Source organism: Aulonocara sp. 'chitande type north' Nkhata Bay, linkage group LG2, assembly GCF_057382095.1.
Source record: "Aulonocara sp. 'chitande type north' Nkhata Bay isolate Kocher_YH1m ecotype deep benthic linkage group LG2, A_spYH_male_GT1.1, whole genome shotgun sequence".
In the NCBI taxonomy this organism is placed as follows: Eukaryota; Metazoa; Chordata; class Actinopteri; order Cichliformes; family Cichlidae; genus Aulonocara; species Aulonocara sp. 'chitande type north' Nkhata Bay.
In genome coordinates this window covers 27,698,613-27,723,183 of record NC_141345.1, presented here as the reverse complement: position 1 = coordinate 27,723,183, position 24,571 = coordinate 27,698,613, and the positions used below count along the sequence as shown (strand labels likewise).

At 41.4% G+C, this 24,571-nt stretch overlaps 1 protein-coding gene across 2 annotated transcripts in view; it reads left to right on the top strand.

Annotated features, from left to right (window-relative positions):
* Nucleotides 1-5,911: 5,911 nt before the first annotated feature.
* kcnip1a (Kv channel interacting protein 1 a) overlaps nucleotides 5,912-24,571 on the top strand; it is a 44,999-nt gene continuing 26,339 nt past the window's right edge. The window contains exon 1 of one of the 2 annotated variants that reach the window (XM_086314837.1): nucleotides 5,912-6,054. In XM_086314837.1, coding sequence (XP_086170963.1) covers nucleotides 5,967-6,054 — 88 coding nt within the window. In that variant the 5' untranslated portion in view covers nucleotides 5,912-5,966. Of the gene's footprint in view, nucleotides 6,055-19,966; nucleotides 20,745-24,571 lie in introns of those variants that run through there. The other variant, XM_086314847.1, reaches the window with a different exon arrangement.

The window sequence follows — 24,571 nt, the reverse complement described above, 5'->3', positions numbered from 1 at the left end:
AGAGATATTTTGGAGCTATGTGATTATTCCAGAACAGCAAGCTTCACTGATCGGGTGTGCAGTAATCTTTCCACGCAGTCAACACTAGATGGCAGGCACTGAAACCATCATTGTGTTGGCTAAGGTGCTCTTACTCTGTGATTGTGTGTATAAATCTGACACCTTTCACCAGAGGTTTAATGGAGTGGATGATGCTGATGTGCACACAGAGAAAGGCTGAAGTTGCCTGACACATCTCACCGCTTTCCTTGTTCATTACAATCCAGGCACAACACCAAAAAGCGAAGAAGCATTTAGGGGCAGCAAGGTGCCAAATATTCACCTGCTGTAGTCGGCAGATTTGGAAGCTCCTCTGAGAATGTCATCGCTCATGCTCAGCAGAAATAGTGCTAGGTGAAGGGAGGTGGGGGGACTGTGTCTTTGTTTGCACTGAGTGAATGGAGCAGTGACTTAAAAAACATTTCTACCTAGGGTAAGTTTAAAACTTGTGTTTTTATATTTATTTCACCTTTTAGGTCATACTTCTTTTTATTAATTTCACACGCTCATTTTTAATTTCCCTGTTGTAAGGGGTTTGGGAAATGGGTCTATCCTTACTTTGAGGTAAATCACATAATTTGAGGCCCAGTAGAGTTTTTCGGGGCAGACTATGATCAGCTGGCTTTCATTGTTGATTAAGCCAACTGCATTTTATATCATCCTCATCCAGTGTAATACTAGAAACCAAAGAGCATATTTAACTTACAGTCTTTAAGTTATAGTCTTTAACCTAACAATACAGCAAGCATGGACAACACAGTCTGCTCCGTGCCAGTCTAAATTAGTACAACACTGAAATACTTTTCCATAATACTGCAAGCTATTCCTGCACTAATAAAACCTTTGAATAACTCGATATCATTCACTGAAGAAGGCATTTCTAGACATTGTTGAATGTTCTTCTCCATATACTCCAGCTTCCTCCCAAAGACGTGCTTTTTAGATTAACTGGTGCTTTTGAATTGGCTGTAGGTGTGAATGGTTGTCTGTTTCTCGCAGTTAGCCCTGTAATTGAATGTTGACCTGTCCAGAGAGTCCTTCCACCCACCCTGAATTAAATAAGCAGTTAGGAAGATGAATGGAAAGCACATTTTAGGAATTTCTTGAAATGTGATAACCTTGTTGAGGCAATTTTCAGTTTTCTATAAGAAGTAGGAATGTTAGTTACAGACCTAAATGTTTTAGATATTGATGTTTCGTATGAAACCTAATTATTTTTAACTGCTTATCAAACTTGGGAGGGTGTGGATGGTTTTGGGGGGTGGTTGCTTCCTGCCCAAGCTATCACAGAGTGCAGGGCCAGGTACACAGGTGTGGTGTATGAACAATATAACAATAATGAGTAATTATAGCACAATAAAACTTAGATAATTTGAAAGTGGTGAGTGGAAATGCAATTGGGGCTTGTGTACAGTTTAAGTTTGCAGAACGCAAGAAGGTTTTGTTTCCATGCATAAAAACAGAATTCATATCATTCAGCTGATATCATTTTTCTTCAGAGAATACTAGGGGGCGTATTTTCTGTATTGCATGTTAGTCCCATTGCAGTTGCCTCCTAGATGGCTGGTTTTGACTCAACTCCTAGACAAATGTGGTCTCCTGAAGTCCTGCAGTGCACCAACTAAAGGAGCTTAAATGGAAACTGCATTGCAGATACTTTTACACAACTTGCCTTTAAATTAAAGAAGCTGGGCTAGACCCACAGGGCTCCCCATACCCTCTCCAGGGAGACTCACCTTAATTATTAATATATTCTCCAACATACATGATGCAAAGGCTCAGAGTAGTGGCGTGGGCCTATGGTCGTATTTACGTGAGATCTCTGTTGATCCATTCTTAACGAAGCCCACCTCAGCACTGACTCTTCCCATGGAGGCCAACATGGGGTTTACAGAGATGGAATGGTGGAGAGAGATGGATGAAGAAAGAGGAACTACAGATTAAAAAGTGTGAATGCACAACTTGTCTCAGGGGTGTCAATATCAGAGACAGCTGGGCTCAAGAATATTCTGTAGTGATGCTTAAAGACACATCTGGAGCTTTCTCTGTGTATTTGTGTGTGTATGTGTGTCAGAGTGTGAGAGAGCGAGAGCTCTGCAGGGGATATTTCCTTTTTGCAGGACTGTGTCTGTACATAAGTGTGTCCTAAGCTGTGCATGTGTATGTGCTGTGATCCTGACAAGCAGTTGTCATCAGCAGAATGTCTTGAGGGGGGTTTCTTGGAAATGGAGCCAAAGAAAAGAAAGAGGAGAGGAGGGATGGTGTGTTGAGGTTGTAATTTCACCCAGAGGGGACGTTGTCACTCCATAACTGCCACTGACACCCTGAGTGTCCGGGGCAAAGTGTGGGGTGGTGGTTTGGAGTCGACTTCCAGACCTCCAGGGCAGCATTTGCTGCTCACACCCAAAGACGAGCTCTAAAAGCAGGGTTTCTTCTGTTGCTGTGTCAGGGCAGATGGGTCTTGACGCTTAAGGTTGTTTAGTCGAGTTGCCGTGCGGCAGCAAACATGGATGCGATATCAACCCTGTTAAATGGGTATGCCAATGCAGGCATGTGGGTTGGCAACACTGGAACTTGCATGGATATTGTCATATTATGCAAACACACTTACGTATTCTAAAACTGTCATCACACAAAATCGCACACTGCTAAGAGGTAATTCTTTGCGGACACACGTACGTGGCGTTTTGCATCCCATTTCTCTTCAGTCATGGGTTGAAAACCCTGCTTTATTTTCTGTTGTGTCTGTTGTTGTTGCCCTATCAGTCCATCTCACAGCCCGGTATATTTAGAGGCAAAGCACTATCAGAGCTTACAGCTGGCCGCCTCTGATTCAATTCTGACAGATCTACAGCGTTCAAAGCAATCTCCTCTCTTTTTGTCTCACTCATTTTTCAGCCCATCTCCACCTCCTCTTGCTGTCTCATCTCCCTCATAGTCCCATGTTTTTCCTCCTTTCTTTTCACTTCACTGCTTCCATCTCTTATATTTCTTCTCTTTCTTTTAGCTTTTTCCATTATGTCATTTGCATACCTGTGGGCACTCTCAGATCTGTTTACTGATTTTCTTTATGCATCTCTATTTCTTCCCAGCTGCTTGCAAACCATTTTCATTTTCTAGTCACATCTTTACCATTTTCTCAAATAAGCAGTATATTACTACCCTGGTGTCTTTTCTTCAGCATTTGGTCCCTTTCTGAGTTCATTTTGAGGTGCTTTATTGCCGCCGTGGATCATGAAACTCTGTCTTCAAGCCAGATTTTTCTCTTCTCGCCTCTCTCTCTACTTCCCTTTCAATTTTCTCCATTTCTTTATCATCCACAGTGCCTATCAGGTATGTTTTCTATCCTAGGCAAAGAAATGAGAGCTCCATCACTTTGAGTGAATCCATGTTGAAACAAACATCAAACAAGGCAACTTCTAATTTGGGAAGAGACAAGCAATTAGCTGCTATTACATCCTTGAATCTGTGCGCAAAGGCAACCCTAATCTCATTAATCATGAACAATGGGGGCGGTAATAGAGAAGCATGTTTATGCAAATTCTCCAACACAGTAATCTCCTTCATGCTTAATAGCCGAAACAGTGGTGATGCCTGAAAAAACAATCCCCCCACCTCCTCCTCCTTCTCTGCTTAGCCTTTTTACCTGCTTTTATTCCTTCCACCCCTCCTCTTTCTTCCTTCTTTTTCTTTCTCTCTGCTCTCATGTCAGTTTTTCCATCCCACCCTCCACTACTTTCAGAAAGTGTGAGCCAGAACATTTCGAAACTGAAGATAAGCATCGATCCCAGTCCTCTCAGACCCTTTCAGTTTGATAGCAAATAACCCTGAGATAGTACGGGACATTGAGTTTTACATCCCGCCTCCTGCTAACACCTCCCCTCTTCCATCTCTTGGCAAAGTCCCCAGCTCATTCCACGTCGCCTTCATCAATTCTCCCTATTTCTTCTGTTTTTATTCCTTTCATTAGCATTTTTATTGTTTCATTGCTTGCCTTCTCCCCCCATAGGTGTCTGTTTGTATCTATTTCTTCATTTCTCCTCTCTTCACCCCCCCCATCCCTTTGCTCTTATTGTTGTTTGTTCAGTATTTTACATTCCAGTCATTGATCCAGTAGCCATACATGATTTGGAGCCAAATATAGCCCAGAAAGACATTACAAGATTATCTCCCTGCCTCCTCTGTCTCTCCCATGTGCTCCTCTTTTTTCCATCTTTTCCTCTCTGTTTTAGTCTTGTCATCTCTCTTGAGTTATGTGCCACATTCAGATAATGACGATGACAATGATAGCGCGATGAAAAGTGTAGTAAGGATGAATCAGGGGCCATGGTAATGGTCAAAAGCATGTGATCCGTAACAATTATTGTTAAGTACAAATGGATCGATTGATTAGCATGCTCACTGTCTGGCTGAAAACCTATTGATGAACTGTGATTGAGGTCAAAGGAATCAATAGAGTAAAAGCTTGTGTAAAGGCTGAGATATAAAACATCAAGATTAAACTTGCTTACATTTTAAATGAGGTGGATTCATATATATATATATATATATATATATATATATACATACACACACACACACACATATGTTTTGTTTTTAAATTCAGGAATTTTATTTGCAGAGTATTTTTAGATACTGACGTTACCACTTTTTAGGCAGGTCAGAGTAGGACATCATTTTTTTGACTTTTTGCCAGATACTTCTGTTTCCTCCTCCACTCCGGAGACATTCACAGAAGTTAATTTTGATTCTAAATGGGCTGAAGGTGTAGATGTGAATGGTTTACTGTCTCTCTGCGTCTACTGTGCATCATTTCTCTCAACCCATTTCAGCTGGGATGGGCTTCAAGAAAAAGCATAGACTGGATTGGATGAACGTTGACCTGTGACAGCTCCATGGCAGCTGACAGGCAGAGATTGACTCTATATTAAGTTGTTTATTTGGTTTTTAAATGTGAAATCCACTTAAATTTACACGTAATGAGTAAAAGCAAAAATAATAATAATAAAATATAAAAGACAAAAGATAAATAAATAAATAAATGTTAAACACAGTCAAGTTGAATACCTTTTAAAATCACAGAGTTTTTCTATTTCTAATTTTGGTGATAATATTTATAAATGCTGAATCTGGTGTTTGCAGACAAAGCTCATTTCATCAGCGGACGAAGACCAAGTGCCTTCATGTGTTCTGAGGGTTGTGGGAGGGGTTGAAGGAGGAGTGTGTGTGCATGTTAGCATGTGTGTGTGTGCGCGTGTGTTTGCCTACAGAAAGAAGCAGAACAAGCTTAGTGTGTTTGGTCTGCGTGGTGGGGAGCTGTCCATTGTCACCGGTGCTGAAAGTGTATTGCTGCTTCCCCACTTAAAGGGGAACGCATTTGATAAAGAGGAGGAAAAGAAAGAGGAAGAAGAAGGACAGAAAAAGCAACGAAGAGTTCATGAGACTGCTTCATTACTGCAACCCCACAGGCTGTCCGCAGAAGGAAGTTTCATGGAAACTTGGAATGTAAGAGAATCTCTAATAAGCTGTAGTTGTCTTACTCGGACACCAAATTTTACTTCCTCAACACACCTTCTTTCTCTCTCTCTCTTCCTCTCTTCTCTCTCTTTCTCACTCTCACTAAATGCACATCTCACTAATTTGGACACGCACAGAGGTGAGCTGGAGAAGGCAAAGAAAGAGCGGGGGAGGGAAAGCAGAGAAAAACAGAGGGAGATCACCATTCCTCCTTTCCCCTCCAGCTTAGGAAGACGAGAGGCGACGTAGTAAGCCTCTATCTTCTGCTCCTTTTGCCGGTGTTGGATACATATACTAAGAAGAAGTTGTATTGATCTGAGAGTGCTGCTACTGGTGGTGCTGACTTGGACCTGGAAACCCTGTCCTGCTCTGGCCCTGCTCAGCCTGCTGCATCCCGGGTCGCTGTCAGGATGACAGGGTGTGCAAAACGCTGCAAACAAGGTCTTGTCAAGTTTGCTGTGACCCTTCACAAACTGGTCACTGGGACTCTCATCAAAGGTACGTATGTGCTTGAGCCATGGCTATATTCCTAAGTTCTTGAATTTGCACAAGTTGCTTGCTCAGAAAGTGGGTGCTGCAGACAGTGATAGTGTTGCAGGAAAGCCTATTAGCACACAATCAGAAGTGAAAGTTCAGTCCACTTCATTGTTCATCTTCAGCTCGTGCAACTCTTTTCTTCACTCTCCGCGGCATCTACTCTTGTCTGCTATTGACCTCGTTCTGTTCAGTATGTTCTCCACAGGGGGGGGGGGGGGGGGGGGGGGACTGAAAAAGACAGAGATGAAGGGAGTAAGCGACTAATAGAGAGGAGAGATAAAGTTGATACAGAACAGAGTGTGTGCGAGTGTGCTCCTGTGATAAATGTGAGTAATAAAAAGCGTCGGTGTGGCAGCGGCGGGGAAAGGAGTTGCACACACATGTCGAGAGGAAACGAAGGGCTTTACTATTGTGATTTATTAGTGGTTAATATGTGTGTATGTGCCTGCATGTTTCTTGTGTCTTCATGTTACTGGCCTGATGTTTTTGTGTGCGCGCGTGTGCAGCATTAAAGCGATCCATTTTACTGCCGAAGCAGGAAAGCAGTGCAGGCAAAAGGCACACAGAGCCGTGCTTCAGAAACTGTTTGCAGCATAGCAGCTGCTTGAAGGCACACGCACAAGCCTCCTCAAATGCACACATACACACAAACACACACACACTTACTGTATAATACTCTTTGAGCCAGCTGAAATTGTTTCTGGTGGGATGGGAAATTTCTAAGAATTCAGTGAAACACATACAGTAGATGCACAATAGGCTTACTCAAATGCATGCACGCACACACTCACAAACATGTCTGTGGATGGCTCAAGCTTTCAGCCACAGTGGGTAGAATTGCCCTCGAGGTCTCACACACTCATAACGTCATGAAGGAGCTTCTGCTGAGGTTTGGTTGCATAACAAATCAGTCTTTAGAAGACAAACCAAAAGAGCAACCAGCAGCAAACATAAAGTGCTCCCCTGTCATGCTCACAGGAAATAAAATGCACACTGAGCAGAAAGTAATCACAAACATACACAAATGAGCACATATATGTAAAAAAAAAAAAAATACACACGGTCAGTACAACACCCACACAGACAAAAAGGAAATGAGCTGCAGGGAACCAGAGATCTGGCTCTGCAAAATATCAGACACATTGAGGTTCAGGCTCATACGCACACATTGTGTTAACTGAATATGAAAAGAAGATGTGATATGAAGTGGCAGATGAACACTATGAACACTGCAATACTAATTACACCTAGGCTTCGTGCTTGAGCTTTGTTTTTCTGAAATATTTTTTCTTGAGTGCTGGGATCCATTTCAGATCACTTTCACAGTCTGCATCAGAAACTGGATAGTTGTAAACTGGGCGGTTATGAAGCCATTTGGAGAAAAAGGAAAGAGAGTCTAATGTAATGCCGTCTCATTTGGCTCACTGTTTTCCTAATGGTGCTTAATTGTATCTGAAATTCTAATATTTGTTTTCTTTTTAAAGATCAGAATTTTAAATAACTGTATGTGCTGGTGATTTTAGGGTAAACTCCAGAAAACCAATGCACTGCCATTGAGGGACTTTTACTGTGTAGTAATGTCTCCTACAGTTTCTCAACTTATAAGCATCCACAGCTTGTTAGCTCCATGTGCTTATTTTCTCTTTCCTTCTTTAAGAGCAACTAATACTACCAAGAATTACAGCTGTTACCTCTGCACAAGAATGCTCCACTGATCAAAACTCATAAATTCAAAGATCAGATCAGTATTTTACTCTCCCTTAAGAATTATTCGTGATCCGTGAAGTAAAAAATATCATCTACTGAGATATTGATCCAGTCATCCATCCATGCAACCATCTGTCCATCCATAGCAGCAAAGTCCTTTTCTGTTTTTTTTTCTGAGATGCTGATGGTAAAAGGGGACTAGGGTTATTACTTTCTGCAGCCAAGAGGCCTGACAGCATTTTCAACACTTCACTGTAAGTTACAGGCTCTTTTCAGATGACCTTTAAGAGTCAGCATTTTAGGACACTTTAAGAAGACAGTAATAAGCTGCGGGGGACAGAATAGTCTGGTCCTCTCACTGGTAACATGATTTTTATATCAGTTTTTTTTTTAAACCAGTAGCAGCATGGCTTTGGAAAGAGAAAATACTTCAAGTGTTTAAATGTATTGAAATGAATTGTAAACACAGGTTTGCTAAGGATTTAGCTCTGTAAAGGTTTTCATAGCAGCACTGACATCTGCTGGTACCTGTGGGAAAATACGAGTTTACGGTGGGGAGAAAATAACATTACATTAAATCGCTAAATTCATGAGTGGTTGTCTTAAGCCATCATCAAATCAGTGACAGCAAACCTCACTAAAGGAATTATGCTTCTGATGTTGCTAATCCCATTTCCCTTTTTGAAATTCATGGCACAAATGTGTTTTGTTATTCTGCAGGAAGACAGGAAAGGGACATTAAGGACTGGGATAAAATAAAATAAAATATATATGCAAATCTGTCCTTTACATCTCAGTAGGACTTTTATGACAGGCAGTGGAGCAGAATTACTTAAAAATTCTCTCTTTTACCATAAAGCTCTCTGACTAAATCAGACTCTGAGCTACACAGCAGCTGAAGTCAGGTTTCTTACTAACTAAATTATAATACCTAAAGCTTTAAGACCTGTAAACATGCTTCTGAAGAACTAAGTTTATCAAAGTCACTTAAGCTCTTTGACACGGCTGACCTTGAAATGGCAAAACATTATGCATGACGTTAAAGACATGAGATACTGCTAAGAATGAATTTATGCAGTTCAAACAATTAGCAGCTCATTGTGTAAATACTTTGTTGAACATGTTTAAAGATTTATAATAATTCACATACAATGTGGAAAATAGACACTTTTTTTATTTCCATAAAACCGATACAAAAAATAAAAATGTGAACATAAAATTGGAACAAAATAAAAACAGAGATCATAAAATTGGAACTAAGTTTCTGTCTGTGCACCTAATGACAGTTCAATGTGCTCCGTTTTCTTAATGGCCCTACTGGGGACTCCATTGTCCTTAGGTGGACGATGACAGTGTGACCTGGAGGGGTGTGATTGGGAAGAATAGACCACCAGATCGGAACCCGAGTCATGTTTTTTTGGCAAACCTCTGTGCTAACAACAGTTTGTCCTGCTCAAACACCAACTGTTAAGCAGAAATGTGCACTCGGCACAACGCCCAGCATCCAGTAGGCCTTTTGCAGCCAGGTGTGAAGCAGCAGGGATGAAAATCAACACCTCTAAGTTTCGGAACATCTGCACACTGGGTCGGGGCTGAGCTGCTGCCCCAAGTGAAGGAATTTGAGTATCTTGGGGTCTTGCTCATGACTGAGGGGAGAGTGGACCAGGAGATTGAAAGGGGCATCTGCAGTGATGGGGACACTCTACTGGTCTGTTTTGGTAAAAAAAAAAAAGAGAGCCCAGAGTAAAAGCAGAGCTGTCATTTTGCTCCTGCCCCCATCCATGGCCACAATCTCTGGGTAGTGACAGAAAGAATGAAATCAAAGCTGAGGATGCCTCCTAGGTGAGGTGTTTCAGAAATGTCCTGCAGGGACAAAGCCCTGGGGCAATCACATACCATGCTGAACCCAGACAAGTGGCAGAAAATGATGGATGAATGGGTGGACTGAATATGATGATTGTAGACTGTTGGTTGTGGGTGTGGAGCTACTGCAGGTGGGGAGTGGGCAGCTAGGTGAAAAATATGAAGTGCGATAAAATTGTTGTTTTTTTTAAGGTAAAGGTATTTTTTAAAAATTCAATACTGTCACCCTTTAAACTTAATTCAACTATTTTGTTAGTAAGTCATAACAACTGTGTAGTCTCCAGAGAAAGAACAATAAGAGGGAATCATTTAACATCATTAATCATTTAACTATTTGCAGACCAAATTATTTAAAAAGTTTCTTTTTCTCAAATTCTACTAAAAAACATGCTAACTGGGTTGCTCCAGCGAGTTTAGAAACTTTAATATATCTCTGATGCTGCCTGTCTCGTTTTAGCCAGAGTCCTTTATCTTCGGTGTTTCTTGTCAGTTTAAAAAAAAAAGTGTCTAAATAACATTAAAAAAAAATTAGAAATTAAAAAAAACATACTAGTTGAATTTTCTGCTTCCCAGAAATCTCTGCCTCTCTTAAGTTCTGCTTTTTTCTTCTAGCTGCAGGCTGTAAAGACTAAATCCCTTTCATCACTTTGGTTTCCCTCTCACTTCATCTCTGCCTGTCAGTCACTTTCTGCATTGCCTTAGCAGTAAACTTCTCTTCTGCTTCCTGTCATCTCTGAAAACCCTGTAAACATCCTGCCAAGCAGCTCCAGGCTGTAAACAGCCTGCTTGATTTCACTTTTTCTTTTCATGCAGCCTGCCCTCTGGTGCTTCCTCCTGGCATACAAAAGCAACCTGCCTGGATGTAGAAATGTGCGCTCGGCTGTGGTCTGGGCAAATGCGATGGCACCTGATGGGAGTCATCAGCAAACAAAACCCTGTTTGGTTGAAAATCCCCAGCCACGCAGAGAAAATACTACTAAAAAATCTCTTCTTATCTGCAGGCTGAATAAGGCAAGAACCCCTGAAACTACTTGCTTCTCACAATAAATTGAGCCCAATTCGTGACCTGAATCCAGTCTTTCTTTATGTGCTTTAGAAACAGGAGGAGAAAAAGATGTTGGTGTTCACTAATGAGAACAACCCAGCATGATTTTTAGTACCCCAATTATAAATGGCTAATAATATTAGGTGACGAAGACCAGAAATGACCTTTTAAAGAGAACTATGTATTCATGTTGTTGAGAATAGATTCCTTCATATAGATCAGAGTTAAAGAGAATATAGTTTGTGATTTCTTTCAACATTATAATATTGCGGTTAATGAGTGTAAGAATACAAAATAGAAAATAGGCCTGGGATGGGAACAAAGAACTGAGGTACAGGGCAGGAGGACAATCAACCCCCACCCCCAGGACACTAGCAAGAGTTACTGAGGGTGAGGAGCAGACAAAGGGCAAACGGGCACTACCATAAAAGGAGATGGGGGTCAGGGTGTCAGCACCCTTGGCCACTGTACTAGTGTATTTCCATTGTGGGGGTGTTTACTGTATAGGGGGGAGGAGACCAGAGGTTATAACTGTAACTGTTGTGTGGAGTTCTTTAGATCAGCCTTTAGCATAGGAATGCAGTGTGCTGATCTCCAGATGCACCTCTAAGAATAATGAGTAATAAAATGATTGTGTAAAACATGGCAGCATCTTAGCGTGATCTCTACCAGGACCAAAAGAATCGCAGAGACCAGTGTTGTCTCAACAATGTTTATGAGTAATATCCATATGTTGTATTTGTGTTTATCAGACTGGACAGCAGAGGGCATCAGGTTACTCTTTCTCTTTTTCCTTTCCAGATTACTGTAACCACACATTCCCACATTTTCAGAGCAGATTAGAGAAAAATGTAGTGTTTAAAGCTTTAAATATTCACTATCTCAAAGTGCTGGCACACGAGGCAGCTTTTCCTTTGATGGCTGATGCATGATGGACAGCAAGGCGGATTTTCAGACTCAGGGTTCACAGTTGTCAGCCACAGTGACCTAGCTGTGCATTCCTCATAAGTACTTAATGAAATATTCACTAACTCCTCTTTTTTTCCATCAGATATTTGCTCCAGGCTCCCTCTTGCTTTGAGTCGGGGGTGGTGGTGGTGGGGGGGCGGGGGGTTGGCGACTTGGCTCGTATTTGTATTCAGAAAAGAGGAGGAAAGAGTAAATAAGAACAAAGAGCAAGGAGGAAAGAAAAATGAGAAGATGGATGAGGGTGTGCACATGATTGCACATTTTTGCACATATGCTCTGAGTTGGATATTGATGTGTGTGTGCTATTATCTCATTGAGTGTGCTCGACAACTGCGTGCGTGTGTGTGTGCGCGTGCTGCTTAGCTCCAAAATGCTGTCATATCACTTTTAATGTGCCATAGGGGACACGGCGAATATTTAATACAAAATATAATGCATAATAATTTTTATGAAAAAGGCTCTCTGAGGTGGGGACGCCACTCTCCCCCCCTAAACGCTGTAATCAATCCCCAAGCTGCATACAATTAACACCTCCATCACTTTCATCTGCAGTGAGGAAGGGAACGAGACACAGAAGGGGAGAGTCAATAGAGTTGTTTGCATTCAGTTCACATAAACCACTGGGGCACTGATGAAGTAAAGAAATAAGACCTGATTCCCTTCAACAAAAATGTCAATTTTATATTTATTTACAGATGAATACACTCATCTGCTAACTATCTGCTTCCAGGAATAGCAGGCCGGCTAGTGAAGGCTGAATGTGTCTGAGAACAGTAACACCCACAGGCAAGGTGACGCTGTCTGCAAAACATTTATGGCAAATGAAGCAGAAAATATTTCAGCCAAGCTTAAGAGTAAATGGATAAACAGCTTTTGTGTTAGTGCGTCTCTCAGTGTTAATGTCCTGTGCAACTTCACGTCAAGCTGCACAGAGCTTAAAGAGCCCTCGGAAATGTGTCATCTGTGTATCGACCCGGGGGGAAGAAGGTTAGATGGTGTTTTTCACGTTCTGACAGGCGACATAAAGTTTGTGTGTGGCGTATGGCGGTGAATTGTTTTGAGAGATGCACTGTGGGACAGAAAAACAGCAGCCATGGCCTTGAGGAGAGGCTGTTGTGATGGAGAGAGTCTAAAAGCAGCAAAGATTCACCAACATGGGCTCTTGTTGTTTTCAAACAGTACAACGCGGTTACAGCTGTTTTTAGGCTAAAATATACATTGTTTTTGTTACACATACATGTTTAAGATCATCAAATACATTTTAATATTAGGCAAAGATAACCAGAGTAAATAGAAAAAACTTCAAAATCATTATTTTGTTTTTTAGAGCCATTCAAAGGTGATGTTTTGATATTGATTGTGATGAGCTGGGGTGCTAGTAAGCACGATTACTGAGATTAACAGCACGGTTTAGATAACTTATCGTTCAATCAGATAAAAAAAGTATTTGGACAGTTGCCTCTGCACACCACTACAGAGGATTTTAACTCCCATAATCAAGATGGGATTTAATTGCAGACTTTCAGCTCTAACTCAAGGGGATTAACAAAAGTATTGCATTTATTATTTAGGAAGGCAGTCATTTTTATACATAGCTTTCCATTTTCAGAGGTTTAAAAGTAACTGGACATATGACTAAAAAAACTGTTTCACATCCAGGTGAGGCCATGACTAATTACACAGATAAAGCTTCTGGAGTTGAGTTTAATTGTTGAATTGGCAGCTATTCACTGGAGCGCGCAATAGGAGCTCTTAAGACATGTCGATGCAATGAAGGAGGCCTTCGACGTGTTGAAAAACCAAAACAGTTTGGTAAATTCTTAAACAATAAATGTACTGGCTGGCTCAACAGCACTTGTGGAAAAACCATGGGGGAAAAAAAAGATAGGTTCAAGGTTCTTTATTTGTCACATGCATAGTTATACAAGTATAACACACAGTGAAATGTAGCCTGACACGCTCCTTGACATGTGCAAAAAAATTGGGGGGGGTGTAGAGGAAGAACATTATATATATATATATATATATATATATATATATATATGGAGGGTGAAGGTAACGGTGGTCCCCGTGGTAATCGGAGCACTAGGTGCGATGATTCCCAAGCTAGGCGAGTGGCTCCAGCAGATCCCGGGAATAACATCGGAGATCTCTGTCCAGAAGAGCGCAGTCCTGGGAACAGCTAAGATACTGCGCAGGACCCTCAAGCTCCCAGGCCTCTGGTAGAGGACCCGAGCTTGAAGGATAAACCGCCTGCAGGGGCGTGCTGGGTGTTTTTATATATATAGTATATACATTGGGTGAATGTGCAGTAGTAGCAGCAAGCAGGTGAATTCTGTACATTAATATGAATAGACATCTGACTGTTTTACAGGATAGACAATATAAACATATTTAAAATTAAAGGAATTGAAATGTACATTGTGCCTTGGTTTAGTGTCTGGAAGAGTCCTGTCTCAGTCAATTATAGATGATGTGAGAGGATGACAGGAATAAGAAAATGTAGTCAATTCAAGAACACTCTTGAGGAGGTAGGCGCATGATTGCCAAGGTCTGCTACGAAGAGATCAGTTCATGAATGGAAATATGGGGAGTTTACAAGCAGGTGAAAACCATCCATTGCAAAAACAGAAAGGCCAGATTAGAGTACCATCAAAAAGATCCTGCATAGTTTTTAAAGAATTTTTGGACTGCTGAAACTGAGATTGAACCTAAATGATGGGAAGTGATGAGTGTTTAGTAGGAACTGCTCACTGCTTTTACATACATAAGCAATGCCCATCTAAAATACCACATAGTATATATATATCTATATATAATAGTATTAGACAGTCAATAAGACTATCCTACCATGCTTTTTGAATGCTCAAGTCAACTGAGAGAAGCTGTTGATAATTCTTGTTGCGTTTACCGCTACAATCGACCCCTTTCTCACACACATGTGATCGATTTATAGACTAAGATTGATTATGGTGACTTAAAGACTTTCAGAGATCCTGCTTTGTGTGGCCAGCAGCCTAAATCAGCAGATACTTATGCTGCATTTTTATTTGAACACAGAGCACACCAGCAAATATTAGCTAGCATGATTTTTTTTAAATGAACAATAATAAAATCAAAGTCATGAATTTTCTCCAGTTAACAGGAAAAATGATAAATCCTTCTATTTTTTTTTTATATTTGTGAAGTTATAAACACAATTTCTTTCACTCCTGGTGTGCTGGTTTTGTAGCAGACATTTTAAAAAGGGAAATCTTAAAGCCTGAACAAACACAACTGCATGTCTTAATAGGGGTTATTTGTGTTTTTATGATTTTGGTGAAATGATCCTTTACATGATGATTATGCGGTATGATATAGTCATAGCAACCAAATTACTCCACTGGGCCTTTTATACACTTTGCTTTGTGGTCTGTGTTGGTGCAACTAACACATGCTTGGCTTTGTTAAAGGAAAACCAACATGCGATTGTCTCTTTGCTGCAGAAATAGTCTGCTCTCCGTGGCGCTACACGTCTTTCCCGTGTCTGGCAGGATCGTTGAGCTCGTCTCCTTTGCTTCTCACTTCAGTAAATCAATCTGTTTGTCCTGATGACTCAGATGTCACTAAGCCTGTTAGGAGCCAGTCTTCAATCTTGCTTCCTAATACTGCATCTAACTGTTCTGTCTGTAGCTCTCCTTCTTTTCCTCCTCACCTACACCCCTTCGGCCCTCCCTCCTAGAATTACTCCCATCTGGTCTTCAGAATATCTGCTCCTGTTTGTCTTGCTGTCTTCTTGCCACTTCCTATACTCTTTCCTTCCCTCTGCATTTCCCTCTCTCTCTGCCCTAATCTCTTCTCCTCTGTGCGGTTATCACTATGACAGATTCCATTCAGCCTTCATCTAATAAGACCGGACAGCAGCTAACCAGCCAATTTATTATTCACTGCCTGTTCACCACTTTCTGTGCTTGTCAACACCGTCTGTATGCTGTCAAACGCTTTCTACCTTTCAACTCCACAGTCTAACCCCATGTACTTTTCCTTTGCCTCCATTCATTCACCCAGGCTGCCGTCTCAATCCCATAAAAGGTCTGTTGTGTAATGGTTAATAAATGATGAGAGAAGGGTTGGCTGGCACTCAGAACGATCCAACGAAGGCTGGACAGGACTGAGTAGCAGCACACACGATGTCAAGCTAATGTCTTGGAAGGGTTTGGCACTCGGCCTAATGTGATGAACCTGTTGCCGTTACTGTTACTGGACTGCAACTAAACAGTCTAGAGTGCTATTTTAGTTTCACTGTATTAAAATGACTAGAAAGCTAATGGCTCAGTTAATCCGTGTTTGTTATTGTTTAAAGTATTTAAACAAAGGTGATGATTTACAGTAGCTCCATTTCTTAAAGAAATCCTTTAATGATCAGGTCAGCTGATCATTAAAGGATGATTGCATGAATTATTCATGTCATCTTTTAATAAGCTTATGCATTGTCACAACACTTTTTTTTTTGCCAAGCTCTCGTATGGATGGTCAGAGAATCATCAAAGTCCAGCACATCCCAAAGATGCTCAGTGGGGTTGAGATCTGGACTCTGCGGTGGTGAACCCATGTGTGAAAATGATGTCTCATGCTCTGTGAACCACTCTTTGATTATTTGATTGCTATGAAATCTGGCACTGTCATCTTGGAATATGCTTGCACCATCAGGGATGAAATAAAACTCCACTCATGGAAAAAACTGACCATTCAGTTTATCCAGAAACTACACCTCCAGTCCAGGGGAACGTTCTTACCCATTTCCCTTAGCTGAATTTTTTCTTGGCCTTGCAGTGATTTTTACCCGAGTTAATTTACATGAATGACAGCAGCATCATTACCTTAAGACAGACAGCTTTGTGTAACCAGTTTAATCATAGTGATAATTGTTCCCTACCTGAACAGACTAATTATTCCTTTTTCACATGACTACAAATCGGTCCCCAAGAATAACACAATGTTAACCCAGTCTGTGTGCCTCCCTAAACAAGAAATATTTTGTGCTTAACATAACCAGACTTTAATTCTACCTATGTAAAATCAGAGAGCTGTTTTTCTAGTTTCTGGAGGCAGTCATATATAATTGATGGATCTGAAACTCTTTTCTCATTCTCCAAAACAAACATTGTATTTTTTTTTTGTTTCATTTTCCACAATGCTACTGTCGTATTGAGAAATGGTAGATGTACAATTGTCATCGCATTGCCTCAGGAATAACTGTCAAGTGGTTACAATAACTGTGACAGCGACCACTCTGACTGTGAAAGTAAATGTCATTATTTTTCTGCCACCATTTAACGTGCTGACGCCTGGTTGATGACTTTAACCCCTGTCCAATCGATGTCATGACCTCTTTTGGGCAGCTGTTCACAATCGGCTGATGCTGTCTGAGCCCAGTATTTCTTCACTTTCTTCATTTAAAGTGCTGCACGATGGTGACATGACTGCAAAATGACATAGGTCCTTAGCAACCTTGCTTTTACATAGGAATATCAACAAAACACAGCCACTTAGTTACTTGAGATGAGTAGTTGAACAATCTTATTGAGTCAAGTCCCTACAAAGTCACATCACATCAAATCAGGCTTCAGTTATATGCAGACCTTTGCTAATCTGTGTGAGAGTGCTCATAGTGGTCCAAGTTGGACCACAATTGCTTGGAGACAGGTTGGCTTTCACCAGGCGACCTCTACCGTCACCTTGCAATTGCCAGTTGTTACCCACGAATTGAGACTGCTGCATGCTAAGTTTCTGACTGCCAAGTTTAGTCACCTCAACTACTTCCAATCAATCTCCAAATGCAAAAAAACTCAATGCAATCACTGGGAAACCACTAATTTTTCCTGGCTGCATGGAGATGTCTGTCCTAGTTTTACTCTAGTGTGACTGAATGAAGGCAACACTTAGTGTTGGTGTTCTGAGGTTTAAAAATCAAACCTCCACACTCAAAACAACCTGAAAATAAACACAAGATTTGCCCAGACCCTCTGACACTTATGCACTTTCATTGGAGCTTTCCAAACTGATTTCAAAGGACAATGTAGAAAAAAATATACTATTTTATAATAGCACTGAAAATATTGCTGGGTACAGATGGCTTATAGTTGCTGCTGGTTGCTACAAAAAGGAAGCCAGCGGCAGGCAAGTCCAGCAGTTCGATGATCCATCTCCCATCTGTGGACTGTTCTGAAACAGTGCAATATTGTCTTTGTTTCCAACAGACAGGAGTCATAACTCTTTAAGTTCTAACTGAGCTGAGTTGAACATGTACATGGAGGCGTTTGCGTCATTGGAGAAGTGATTGATGCTGCAGCTTTTCCTGTGCAGATGTTCTCACTGTTTCTGGGTTTTGGAATTCAAAGATTTTTGAGAAACTTTTGTTCAGGCTTTTTTTTCCAGAGGACAAACCATTCTCACTGCTATAGAATAGAATAGAATAGAATACAATAGAATAGAATAGTCCTTTATTTTGATTATACATGTCTTGTGGGTGTTCCACACTAACTGTTCTGGAATAAAATACGAAAAGTAAGACAGCAGGAATAAATAACAAACAGGAGAACTATATACAATCAAAATAAATATATACAAAAACAAGTAAAAGGCACACAACAGAGAGCACGACAAGATCCACTGAGTAACTGCTTTGGAGGTCTTTACAGACTAAAAAGTATCATCTTCTTTAGGCTTGAGGGGCTTTTGCCCAAGGTTTTTCAGCTATTTTCAAGGTTAAGAATTGACTTTCTATTCTATTCTATTCTATTCTATTCTATTCTATTCTATTCTATTCTATTCTATTCTGTAATTGCAGCTTGTTTTCTTCAGCCTGTGTTGTTTGAAAACTTGGTATTTGGAAAATGTCAGCTTTGCAGAGACTGATCAAAACAACACGTTTTTCAGCGTTCCCCCTGTGAGCTTTTTCAGTTTATCCACTGGGTTTTCAAAGTGTTTGATCAACCGAAGGCTTTTCTTTCTATTGATGGATGTGTATGTAACCCCTTCACTGAAGTTAAACATCATCACTACAGCAAATCACGCTCCCTTATCTCGCCTATTCAGCCGGGCTTTCAGAATTTAATCAGCATGTCTTTGTGTCATTGCTGTAGTGTGTACTCAAAGACCTGCTTCTCTGTGTTGATTTATTGCCGCTCTTACTTGCTGTAAGCACTGAGTGTTTGTCAGCGTTTGTGCGTATGCGTGCACGCATGTGCAAAATGTTTTTTCCTCTTTAGTGTTTGATTTTGATAAGAGAATCACGTATGATCTCCTCCTTTCTGCAGAGATAGAAAAGGGATAGGGGAGGTGTGAGCTCTTGCATACCCAAAAAATGTCTCTCACCATTGAACGCACTCACTCACGCACACACATACTCCTGCCCTGCAGTGCTCATTTTTCTCACTTTCTTTGTCTATCCACCTTTCACTACCCTGTTCTTAATTTTCTTTTTCTCAGTCTCTTGCACTGCCTTCTTCCCTCTCTTATTTTACTCTGCATTGATCCTGAGCATACAGGCTACTGCAGCTAGCCTTTAATGAATGCCATGCCCTAATGACTTTATCATTGGCCTTGATGGCCTCAGCTCAACCACAGCGATGGCTCAGCTGTAAATTGTTTTCTTAACTAAAGCCATGTGAGGAATTTCAATAAGGGCTGCCATCAGTGGCATCAGCGCAGCCTGCCAATCTGAACAACCGGTGTAACACAGAGGGCACCAAGGGGTTAAGCGTGACTGATGGGAGTAAGGAGTGCATGTATGAGTTGGACTGTGTTGCAGACTGGCATCGCTCTCCTGGGTGTATTGTTGTAGATGGTGTGTGGCCTCTGTGTGTGCGTGTGTGTGTGTAGTTGATGAGTTCATCAGGAGACTTGAGCACAAAAACATGTCTGATACAGCATGTCGATGCAGTCGCTGACAAATGCGAGGCAGCGTTTCTGAGGACGTAGCTGTGCCACACGTAGAGGGTTTTGTCCATGACCCACCCGCGAGCAGAATAATTACACGCACACAATCGCATACACACACACACACCACCTGCCACACTTGTGCATGTAGAGATAAAGCAGCGAATGCACTCTCCACACTCAGACTGTTTGCCTGCTGAATAGCAAAGGGGGGCACGGATCAGTCTATTCCTCCCTTATCTCCGCTCACCTCTTGCACTCATCATCTCACTCCATCTCTTTCTTTCACGGTCTTCCCCTTCCACCCTCTCGCCTCCTCACTTTGCCTCCCCTGCCGTTTGTGAATCCTCCTGATTTGTCTCTGTCTCCTCTTCCTCTTCTCCTCACCCTCTCCTCTTTCTTCTCCTAATTTCCTCATCTCTTCTTCCTCCTCTCGCTTGCCCTCTCTTGAGTTTTGTCCTCCTCTCTTGCCCCATCTCTCCCGTCTCTGTCTCTGCCTTTTCCTGTGCAACAGTGTGCAATTCCCCATTCCCCACCAGACAGACAAAGACACGGAGCGACTCAGACGAATGGGAGAGAAAACGGGAGCAGGGAGAAGCAGAGACATAGAGGCAGATACATGAAGAGGCACAGAGGAATTGATGGGATGACAGTCTGGTGACTGGGGACTGGTGGACAAAGAGATAGAAGGGATGTAAAATAGACAGCTTCAGTGGCAGGGTAGACAAAGGCAGTCTGAGAGTGGATGTGTGCCGCTTATTTCATTTACACACGCATACATAGAAACACACACACACGCATACTCTCTCTGTCTCTCCCACTCTCTCTCCTCTCACTCACACTCTCTCTCTCACACACACCCTCGAGCAGAAGCGGCAGAGCTGTGTGGGTGTGAGGCAGCATGAGAAGTGATATCTGTACTTCTACACATACAGCTGGCTGATGGACTAACTTAATCACAAATTTACGCTCACCTACTGTACGCATACTTACTAGCACACCTTGATCATAGGCAGGCAGACCAGCGCGCGCTCATAAACACACTCACTTACGCCAGCACGCACAATCTTCCAGCAGCCAGAAGTCAACATGGGTCTTGTGATGGGAACCTTTTCCATGCAATCCAAGCAAGTGTCCTACCACAAAGGTAAGAATTTGTATTTGAAATGCACACACTGAACACGTTTGAATCCTGAATGTGAGGATTTGCATGTTACTGTGAGCAGCATCCATCATGTTGCGTCATTGTGCTTTAGTGATGGAGTCATATATGTTTGCTCAGAGTGGTGAATATGGCACAAGAAGTGCATTATGGTATTAAGATGAATGTGCTGTAAGCTGCAATAAGAAGTTGTATAAAAAAGAGAAATTGTTATTCACTGTTGCTTTAGAGTGCTCCAGGCCACCTGTCCTCTGTTTGAACTGTGGATTTAACAATATACATGTGTCCGTGTGTGTGCATGTGTGCGCGCAACTGTGCCATTGGGCATGTCTATAATAGGTGATGGTATTTACCCCTGTCTGCTTTCCAAACCAGCCCACTCTCTTTCCTGCCACGCTACTGTTTGACAGGTGCTGACACTTGACACATGCATGCTGTACCCAGTATGTATGTGTATTCTTTGTCCACAGAAAATATTTATGCACCTAATTGACTGCTGAAAATGTAGGCGTGTGTGAAGAATCGTGCATTTTGTGTGTGTGGTGGCTGTGGTATTGTGCCGTAAATCAAAGCGTTGTAATCCATCAGCTTTTGGCCGTGGTCTGTCCTGCATCTGTTGACCTTAAACCTTGATGGCTATCGCTGACAGACACAGCGCTGCATCTCAAATACACACAGCAGAGGTTGGAAAATCGGGAGCCAAATCACATCTCGACGAGGAAAACAGAGGGATAAAATTCAGAAATCTCTAATTGGATCATTAACTGGAGTGAGATCATGCAAAACTGTCTGCATGTTGCATATGCTGTGACAAAAGAAAGAAAAAAACACCGGAGGTGATGTAAATGATGTAAATTATATGCTGTGAATGTCCCTCAGGAAAATGCCTTCCAGCTCTATATTCTCAGTGTTTTCCCTGTCCAACAGTGCAGTCAGACAAAGAAGAGCTGAGAAAAGTCCTTAGAGACCCCATAAATGGGCTCCTGAAATACAAACATATATAGCATGCTGCGTGGGTTGTTTATTTCAGTGCCTGACCTGCACCTCATTTTCCTGCGTGGAAACAGCTCTCAGTCGATATGTGCTAAAGAGATACTCAAGGCACATTTTTAGGTTGGTTGTTTTCTGCAGTCCACAGTATGAACATGCGTGTCAGATACTTTGTGTTCGTGGTAGCTACTTCCATTTCAAACGCAGCCCATTTACTCGTTAGGGAAGGCAACAATGCTTACAAAGCAACCAGGATGTAGGGTAACCTCTAAATAGCAGCCACTTTGAAGTTTCCACTGTGATAGATGAGTAAAAGTGGGAGAGAAAAAATTGAGAAAAGTTGAGAGAGGAGGCGAGGTTGCTTCTCAGGGAGCTGCAATGTGTGTGTCACTGAACGTGTGTGTTTCGCCATCTGCTGCAGTGATAAAAAAAAAAGTGCCCTAATGAAAGCAGGCCAGGATTCATTTTGCATGGAAGGTTGACCCACCCTTGATCACAACTCAACATGAGGCAATGGCCAGCTGAGAAGGACTTAAAGTTAACTAGCTGAGGATTCAAACTTTAGATGAAAATTATAGATGTGGATTTAAGGAAGCTGTTAAATTGACAGGACAAAATCAGAAACAATACTTTTCAGCAACTCACTTCTCTTAGTATTAACCGTTGCCATTGCTGACTGGGGGGAATAATGTTATGAACTAGTAATTTTATCTTTATTTTGTATTATTTTGGAGGACCAGGAAGTCTGTATTAGCCCCTTGAACCATAGACTAAAAAGCTGCAAAGTCTGCCCCACTGACTGGGAACAGAACCTCGATCTTACATCTGTATCTTGAGCTCTCAAACGCCAAAAACAAGCCAAAGATAAAGATGCAGTTATGTTAAAAAGAAAGGACACCATCTTTCAGTTTTAAGGTTTTCATATCAGGAAAATCTGACCTTTATCTGGTCTTATTATATGTTTAACAACAACAAAGTCAAAACTCAGCTGTTCGGCAATGCCAACCAAATGTTCTTGATTAACTGATCATTACCAAGTTTGATCACATCTATAAAAGCAGTGCACAGGTCTGGTGCATTCAGGTGTGTGTTAACACAATACCAAGAAGGAAAGATATCAGCAATAATCTGAGAGAAGCAATTGCTGCTGCCCATCAATCTGGGAAAGGTTATAAGGCCATTTCCAAACAAAGTTAAAGTCCATCTTTCTACAGTGAGGAAAGACTACTTACAAGTGGAAAACATTTAAGACAGACGCCAGTAGGGATGGGAATTAAGAACTGGTTCCCAGTAGTCTAGTTCTATTGGAATTGTTAGTCTGCCTTCCTATCAATCTCACTTATCAGTTCTTGCACTACAAGATTTCAGTTTGTGTGTGGAGGAGGAAAACAGTGACACAGTCTACAGCGTGGATATGGACATTACTATTATTTTATTTTATTTAGTATTTTTTTGCCCATAAAAACAAGTGTAATGGTAAAGTGCTAACTGCATCAAGGACAGAAACAGCTTCATTATGCTGCTAACGCAACTTTGCTCTTTGCAAGCATCTGCACAGATAGCATGCTAATGCTAAGCTAGCCAAGAACCCAGAGTGAAAGCTGAGTGAATGCCGACCCCAGCCCAGCAGCCAGACCCTGAATTTCAACAGGTAACAAACTGATGAGCAGTCAGACTCCAGCCAGTTTCTATCTTTCTTTAATAGAATCACTATGACGATCACTTAAAAGTCTCCTCGTGCTGGTTTTCATCTTTTCTTTGTGCTGTTAACTTTTTGTTCTACTGAGAGGCTTTGTGTAATATAAGATGAAGATTATATGTGTGTCCTCATTAGGACAGGGATTTGTGTTGGTGTGTAAGACATTAGCCAGAGCTTTATATTGTGAAACTGTAATTGTGAGACAATGCATTTCAGGTCATTTTACAGAATGACATGAAAGTAATGTAACGAGTAGTAGAAGGAGCAATTAAAAACTCGAATGCATTACTTTAAACAAAAGTGTCCTGTATAATAATTACTTATTTGACTAATGACCCTAAGACCGATCACAACAAAGAGGGGAAATACCTCCAACAGGCGCAAACATCTGACCAGATGGTGATGGTCATAGTGGTGACTCTCAAAGCGAAGCTGGTGAGAATCGATAAGGAATCGAATCAATAAGTGATATTGATAATGGAATCGTAATCGCTATATTCTTATCAATTTCCATCCGTAGGTGCTAGTCTTTCCAAACTAGACATCCCAGCAAATTCACCCCAAGGTCAGACTGTGCAATACCCAGAGAAATTGAAAGTGATAAATGCTAAAATTCATGATGGTACAATTGCAAAAAGTCTGAACAAGTATGCCTTCTTTAGAAGGGTTGCCAGGAGAAAGCCTCTTCGCTCTAATAAAAAAAAAACATACGTAGTAGTATGGCCTACATTTGCAAAGCTACTTCTGAGCAAACCAAAAGATTTCAGGAACAATATCCTTTGGACAGATACAACTGAAGTAGAAGAGTTTGGCCAAAATGCACAGTGCAATGTTTGTGAAAAAACAAACACCTCGTACCAGCTGTCAAGCACGGTGTTGGAGGGCTGATGATTTGGGCTTGTTTTGCAGCACCTTGCAGTCACTGAGTTGAAGTCCTAGTCAAGTGTAAGGCCGTTAGCTAAGGCTTGGCCCAAATTGGGTCATGTAACATGACTATTAGCAAATCTACAAAAGAATGGCTGAAAAAATTGAAAATGTTTGGCAGTCTCTCAAATGATGTGAGAGACTGTTGAAGTCGTACAAGAAACAATTGTTTAAAAAAAGTTATTGCTCCTAAAGGTTG